The sequence below is a fragment of the Taurulus bubalis genome (genome assembly GCF_910589615.1).
Source record: "Taurulus bubalis genome assembly, chromosome: 19".
In the NCBI taxonomy this organism is placed as follows: domain Eukaryota; kingdom Metazoa; phylum Chordata; class Actinopteri; order Perciformes; family Cottidae; genus Taurulus; species Taurulus bubalis.
This window is the reverse complement of record NC_136607.1, coordinates 15,875,117-15,882,973: the sequence shown is the minus strand read 5'-3', so window position 1 is coordinate 15,882,973 and position 7,857 is coordinate 15,875,117. Positions and strand designations below refer to the sequence as shown.

General features: G+C 41.0%; 1 protein-coding gene across 1 annotated transcript; it reads right to left on the bottom strand.

Annotated features, from left to right (window-relative positions):
- Positions 1-744: 744 nt before the first annotated feature.
- Positions 745-7,519, bottom strand: LOC306751450 (guanine nucleotide-binding protein subunit alpha-14-like). The gene is made up of 7 exons (XM_079235017.1): positions 7,389-7,519; positions 4,168-4,352; positions 3,335-3,489; positions 3,039-3,167; positions 2,145-2,274; positions 1,848-2,001; positions 745-1,398 (listed from the first exon to the last, which is right to left on the bottom strand). The coding sequence occupies exons 1-7, from the start codon at positions 7,507-7,509 to the stop codon at positions 1,208-1,210; spliced, it is 1,065 nt and encodes a 354-aa protein (XP_079091143.1). The 5' UTR covers positions 7,510-7,519; the 3' UTR covers positions 745-1,207.
- Positions 7,520-7,857: the final 338 nt, after the last annotated feature.

The following is a 7,857-nucleotide window of genomic DNA, read 5'->3' as shown; positions in this document are numbered from 1 at the left end:
CCACCATTTTGTGGTCACATGATCCGGGCCATTACCAAATAAGGGCGATCACCTGCTATAACAGCTCTCTGCACAGCGGCTTCCTCAGACAGTGTAACTGAGTGGAGATATAGGAGGAGTTGTGTTTGTGTGTCATTTGTGTGTCATTGCTGGAGGGAATAAACTCTGCGTGAATGCTTAGACGATTTAAGAGCCTGACGTTGCATCTACAAGATTATATTAGCCCTTGGGGTGAAAATATAAGCAATAATCAACCGTCAGCTTCTTGTGCTGATAATATTCACACGCTTTATCACAGGCTGGTGAGAATGTAGCGACTTAACCAAAAGCAAATATTTGATGCTTCCCATTCCCCTGTTTATAAGCTTCAAGCGTGTCCTTTATATTCTGCATTAGCACGGAACTGTTCAACCCTTAAACAAGCGAACTACTGTGTGATAAAATCAATAGTGCCTAGACGGTCTCTACTTCTGTGTGGAAACAGGCTTTGTTCTCTGCACAGGTCTAACTAACCTCGCTGACTTACCACTGCTCGGTCCCGACAGGAAGACAAGGACGACGGAGACCAACCTGTCAGACCTTTGCACATTGGTTACCATTGTTTAGGTCAAAGGTTGCTGTGAGTGTGACCACGCCTGGAGCACGTCCAAGAACAGCTTTTGGTTAATCAGTGCAGCGCTGCCGCTGTCAGACATTATGAATATGAATCAGAAATGTCTGTGCGGAAACCTCTGTTTTTTTTCCTCATGTACATGTTTTAATGTCAATAAAAAGTGACACGATAGATAATGAACAGTGCCGCATACAGTTCATCTAAATACACAAATTACATGTGGTAAAACAATCAAAAATATGGTTATATGGTTGTTGTCACTGTAAAACATCAGCATAAATATAAAGTAAGGCACTCTAGTTCCCTGCAGGCTATTCTTTCACTTCCTCCTCCGGGAGCCGTAAGGCGAGCAGGGTTGCATTCTTAGTCGACAAGACTTGGTCTAACCAGTTTGATACTTTGACTGATGACTATCAAACAGCATGGGCATGAAAGGAACTCTCCTGTAATAGTTCAGGACAACAATTAACTCACTTTGCAGTTGTCCTTTTCTGTTCTGTAGCAATAAAAAACATTTTTTAAATGTCCATCAAAGTGTGACAACATTTGGCTGTATAACCTGGCTAATCGCTCCTGAAGGGGAAGCCGTCGCTTTTATTCCAGGTTGAACCTTTCGAGGTTCTCTCTGAAGAGCGTGTCTTTGACGGCTCTGAAGACCACCCGGATGCTGTCTGTGTCCGTGGCACAGGTGTAGTGTTTGTAAAGGGACTTGGGATGCCCGCTGTGCTTCTCCACGTACATTTGCAAGATGAATGTTTGGGCAGATTTGTAATCACACTTAGGCCCTGTGGAGGCAAATGTGGTCATAATTACATAATTGTTCACTCATTTGATTCTCCCAACAAAGAAAATCTTCCCATTGTAGATGTGCCATGAAATGTTTGGCAGTTCATCAAAATGTCTTAAAATCGTTAACCATTATTATTATTATGATTAATCAACTGTAATAAATTGTTGAAGGTAAAAAACACACTATGTGTGTCATCAAAAGAAAATACTTAGAAGTACCTCAAATGTATTATCAAGTAAAGTATAATACTTGAGTAAATGTACTTGTACATTGCAAAAAAAAAAACTAAAAGGTAAAAATCCCCGGTATAGAAAGTGACGTTTCCAAATTGCTTATTTTAACTGACCAACAGTCCAAAACACAAGGAAAATCAATTTTCTGTCAACTTATCAATTAATCATTTCAGCCACACTCAGAATACTCAAAGATAAAATGTTCAATTACCGGTAAAAGCCGGGAAGTAGGTTGCCAAATGAGACTGTGTGATCTTCTCCTCGAGCAAGTCAGTTTTGTTCAGGAAGAGGATGGTGGAGGACTCTTGGAACCACGGGTATGAGAGGATGGTCTTGAACAAGGCGAGGCTCTCTCTCAGTCGATTCTGGAGGAGGTGAGAAAAGACAAATGTATGGAAATAATAGTTGTTTCTACAGCTGGAAGGTGAATAGAGGAAAAGTTACTGAGAAATGTAATGAAAAAAGCCATATAGGAAATATGAAGCAGACTGAAAGGTTCCGCCCTTACATCAGTCTCGTTCTCGTAAAGGACTTGATCGTACTCGCTGAGGGCCGCCAGAAATATGATGGAAGTGACATTCTCAAAGCAGTGGATCCATTTCTTCCTCTCTGAACGCTGGCCGCCCACATCCACCATCCTAGAGACACATGGCCATGGATTGAAGTAAATTATAAAATGTTCTAGATTGTGAAAGGACTCATTCGATAATTTGAGAAATATAGTTAGTTGTGTGCTTGCTCTGAGTTAGATGAGAAGACGCGACATGTGAAGCTCGAGCTTAGCATAAATACTGGAAACGGAGGGAAAGCGTGGTTCTGTCCAAAGGTTTTAAGAAAAGTCCGCCTCCCAAAGCACACAAATTAACACAATATATCTGATATTTTCAATTCAGGCAAAAACAGAAACGAAAAAACAACAAATTGTGGCTTTACTTGGTCCAAGGTAACTCCAAGATAAAACACACATTGATGGGTTTACATTTTTGTTTGTACATGAATACAAATATATAGCTAAATAGTGAGCTTTTAGCTTTTTTCTCAACTTTCAATAGAGCCATGCTAGCCACTTCCCACTGCCTCGAATAGTCATGCGAAGCTAAAGCTAACCACCAGCTGTTTCCAGCTTCATATTATTAAGCATACAAACATGAGAGTGGTTTCAATCTTCTTATATTAAATGTCTCACCATTTCTTTAACAGATGCACTCTGAATTTGTTATCGCACCAAATAGTTTTTTATCAAATCAGTTAAGTTTCACAAACATCAACAGAATCGTATTAAAGGAAGGTCACTGACAGGTTTTCTGACTAAAACACATGGCGAATAATTGTTATTAGGTTTTAGCAACCAATTATTTATTAAACTACGGTGTGTTTTATTTTTTGTGGCTCAGTACTCTACCTGAAGATGACTTTTGAAAGGTCAAAGGGGTACTCTATGATGCCTGTGGTGGGGACCCTGACCCTCAAGATGTCTTGCAGGGTGGGGATGTATAACTGGGCTGTGACTCTTTTCAAGTCGTCAAGGTAACTGAAAAGTTAACAACGAATCCACAGTTAATATTCTGACAGGATAAAAGAGACCGTTATACAGAAACATGCACTTCTAACATGCATATTAATAACTACGTTTCACCAGTATGAATCCACATTCTTTAATGTAAAGTTGCAAACCTTAGGTTTATATAAAAGTCTTACTATTTGGCAGAGTCGGACAACTGGAATTCCCTCCTGCGGTCGTAGCACCTTTGAACACCGTGGTCACTCCACACTCGCTGAATGCTGTACCCCTGCCAGGCCTCCAGATTGAACACCTGGTCGGCCTCCACTTGGCTCAGCTTCTGTGCGTGGCTCTGACACACACACACACACACACACACACACACACACACACACACACACACACACACACACACACACACAGACAACCATAGGGGATTTTTCTCAACACACATTTTCAATCTTTGACCGACCTATTAATAGAAGTCAGGAGGATGAGGACGGCAACAGAACTCAATCAGGAACCAGGTGGATGTTGTGGAAATAAACAGAACCTCTGATGTGGAAAAGTGGTTTGCACTCTATGGATGGTAATGTCAATTTTTTTGGTCCAGACATCCCCAACTAAAAACTATAATGATTTTGGCGATCCCCCGACTTTCCCTCCAGCGCCAACATGAGGTTCACATTTATAGTCTTGAGTGAAATGTCTTAATATCCGTCTTGCAGCATCATCTGGCTAAAATTGTGTCCAATATGTCCAATAACATGGTTCATGACCTGGGAAACTAATTCCCTTCAGTCTGAGCTGTACGTTATGCCTAGTGCTAATTACCAAATGTAATCATGATAACGTCCCAAACTAAGATGGTGAACATAACCTATTAGCACGCTGACGTTAGCATGTAGCTCAAAGTAGGGCCTCACAGAGCTGCCAGCATGGCTGTGGACTTGTGTTGCACTTGAGCTTTATTGAATGCGACATAATACATTCCGTCATCTTTTCATAAAAAACCTGCACAGTTTCTCACAATGTTCTCGTTGTCGATGTAGTCGATCTTGAGAGTCTTCATGGCGTGGATCAGCGCCTGGATGGCGGTGACGATGTTCTGAAACACGAGCCGAGTGAAACCTTTCCTGTCAGCATCACTGTATCCGTTGCCGTGGATGATCCTCATCTGTTTGATGAAAGTGCTCTTCCCACTTTCACCAGTCCCTATAGGCAAATGAGATGAATGAAACCGAAGGATGAAAAATGGAATAAGATCAAAGCAATGCCAGAAATAGGACAAGCACAAAAAAAAAACATCTGAACATCAATCAGTCGCAGCTAAACAGGATTTCGGCAACAAAACAAAAACAAAAGTCTGCATTCGTAACAATGCAAGAACATTTTCAAATGTTGAAGTTTCACAGATTTGGTGTTTATTTCCCAAGCTATAGACGCGAGTGTGTGTACGTGAGTGGGCGCATACGTACTTCAGGTAAGCAAGCTGTCAACCTTGTCAACATTTGCTTCTATTAAACGCCTCATTATGAATGTTATTGCTCAGATATAACAGCATGCACAGGTGCTGGTGAGCACGCTCTTTTACTTGTTTTTATTTATATTTTTTATATATATATATATATATATATATATATATATATATATATATATATATATATATATAAAATACGAAATACAAATGAATAAAAAAGGTACACTGAAGGTTTGTGTTTGATCCACAGTAGTCAGCGCACAGCCGTGTGCCTCTAAGTGAAACACTTTCCTGCCGTCTGGCTGTTAATTTCTCTCGATAAGAGTGCCGGTTAAGCACCTAAAATGCCAAAAATGTTAACCATTGGACTGACCTTTAAAGGAGAATATTCCAATCTCCAAACTCAAGTTGAAGTTTAAAGCAGTGCTGACCTTTAAAACAAAGTCCTTCAGGCATTGTTTCCAGCATACCCAACAGTCAAGCTTTTATAAGTAGGCTGTTTTAAAGTCTGGGGAAAAATAGGCCTCATGTGAAGCTGCGATTTATTTCATTCGACTGGTGTTTACCCGTCATCACGGTCATCTAAATAAAGCTTTGCACGATATGAAACATGCATTATCTTTTTATGTTCTGCACACTGCCCTGTTAACCAACCTGGTAAATGTATTTAGCATATACTATTAAGAAAAAAAGCAGCAAGACAATCAGAAGCATATTACAATTAAACATTATAATCGGAGACTCTGTCTTGTGAGGCCAAGCATCCTGATCTATAGCAGCAGCACAAAGCAGGGTATAGTTCACCAACTATGTGAAGAATGCAAAAGGTAACCTGTAACTCAAAAAGATACAGTGTAATCGGAAACACATACCAAAGCCTTGCTATCTATCGATCCAGATACCTTTGTAAGTGCAGTGTTTGTCGGTCAATCGACCACTTTGGTCCAGAATGGAACAGATCGAACTACATTTCAAACATCCATTTTCTAACTCTCTCACAACTCGTGCAGTCGTATGCTCACCACTTCCCAAATACGAGGAATTTCAACTAAATCCTCTGTCCCTGCTGACTCATGCTTGTGCGCTGTGAGTGTTATGAAAGGTATAGTGGAGTGTTTCGATCAGTAAGACGTGTCTAGTAATACTTGTTTTTTGGAAGTAATGAGCATACGACTGGATAATCAAGATTTGGATTATGCTGCAAGAGTTGTGTGAGAGTTTGTCAATAGATGTGTTGATATGGTTTTGTTGTTGTTAACTCAGGCCTCCATTTATCAAGGATGTACTGCATTCCACAAAGTTTTCAGATTCTTCGTTCACTGAGCAGGCATCCGAGCCTAACAAGGTTTTCTTCAATAATTCGTGGTCATACGAGGCGATCAACTGACATGCAAATGCTCATTTTAAGGGCAATGGATTAATTTGAAGCGGATTCTTTTTTACCAGCAGTTTGGTTTATAACAATATAACTGGTGGGAATCGATGCGTTTGATCTCACTTTTTTTTCTTCAATTGTTGTTTTCACAAACTCCCGGCACTCGGTGTTTCAAGCCTGTGTCTGTCCAAAGAAGCGGCCTCTCAAGCCAAGCGCAACTAAAACAATACAACTCTTCTATCCAGCCACTGCACTTCATATTAATTTCTGAATTACTTTTTTTTTACGTCACCTCTAGACCGATGCCAGCAGTGTCACACGCGGTGAAGTTTGTCTTGTCTTGGGTTTTTGTCTCGTAACTTTCTGTTTTATTTTGAAGCCTAACTCTCCTCTCGTTTCAGGTCACTTGCCCTTCCTCATGTGTCACTGGTTCCACCTGTTCCCCGTTACCCTCATGTGCTTATAGTCTGTGTCTTCCCTCTGTCCTGTGCCAAAGTGTTTCGTCTCATGTCTGATCACCTAAGCCAGCTCCAAAGCCTTGTTCATAGCTACCGAGTCTTTTCCTAAGTGTTATACTACCTCGAAAGAGCGATTTTTGTTGTAACTTTCCTAGTCCATCTTTTTGTTTCTTAGTACTTTGTTTAGCCTCCACCTCTTAGGGGGGGTTTTGTTTTCATTAATAAAGTCTGCTCACTGACACCTCAGCTTTTGAGTCCTGATTGGAATCCCAGCCTGACAAGCAGGACAGAGAGGACTGTATGCTGTAGATGTTTGGACATCTGTGCTAATATCTAAAACGTTGGAAAACTGACAAAGATGGTGAACATGGGAAATATTATACCAGTCAAACATCCGTATGTTAGCATGCTGATATTAAAATGTTGCACTCAGTAGGCTACACAATTTGGTCAAAATTAGTTTATGGCATTGCTACAGTATTGTTATTATTAATCAAACTAATATTAGCTCATATCCATACATGTAAAATGCAACTCCTGAATATCAAATGTAACTTCTAAACTAACAATATAAGTCATGCAGGCTCCATCACACTACAACTACTATATTTCTAACTTCAAATCACAGTGACTACTGGACAATCCTCATCACGGCCCATTCTTTTGTTACAGGAACATTTCTGTTGAGCTGAATGAGTCAGTAAATGGTCCAACCAGACACAGAGACTGGGCTTCATAATTACAGTAATTATATTCACCTGAGCAGTAATGTAGTAGAAAAGCAACCAATAATGGTTTTGAAACATTTAAATGGTAATATTCCTATTTGATGGAATACATGACATGTTCATTTGTGAGTCAGAAGGTGAGCATGTATACATTTCCTAATCACAGTGTAAATGTGTGGAAGTTCATTCATAAAGTAACCTGGCACTCACCTAAAAGCAGCAACTTCAACTCCCGGTGAGAGTCTCGTTTATCACGACGGAGCTGCCTCTCTATTTCTTTGTGTACCTGGAGTCTCTCCCTGCTCTCGGCTGGCAGGCAGCACTCATCCATTCTTGTCCAAGTCGACGGGCCGCTTTTGCTTATTAAACTGTGTCGCAGCTGGCAGGGATGGAACTAACACACTGAATGGAGAGCCGACTTTTCACGGACCTGTCCCGGAACAGGTGGCTCGGCGAGTCCTGCAGGATCCAGTTCAGGTGCATTCCACATTCCTGGGGAGGCGGGCGGATGGGCGGCCTGGCTAAGAGAGAAAGGCAGTGTGAGTTTAGGGAGACACACACAGAATGAGAGTGTGTGTGTGTGTGTGTGTGTGTGTGTGTGTGTGTGTGTGTGTGTGTGTGTGTGTGTGTGTGTGTGTGTGTGCTTACAGATCCATGCGACAAGAGGCTGCTGAACCTG

Coding starts and splice junctions, on each gene's coding strand:
- LOC306751450 (XM_079235017.1), bottom strand. CDS start 7,509: ATGGATGAGTGCTGCCTGCCAGCCGAGAGCAGGGAGAGACTCCAGGTA. Junction 3,490..4,167: donor ACATCGACAACGAGAACATT/GTGAGAAACTGT, acceptor TGTGTGTGTCAG/AGCCACGCACAGAAGCTGAG. Junction 2,002..2,144: donor TTTACGAGAACGAGACTGAT/GTAAGGGCGGAA, acceptor CACCTCCTCCAG/AATCGACTGAGAGAGAGCCT.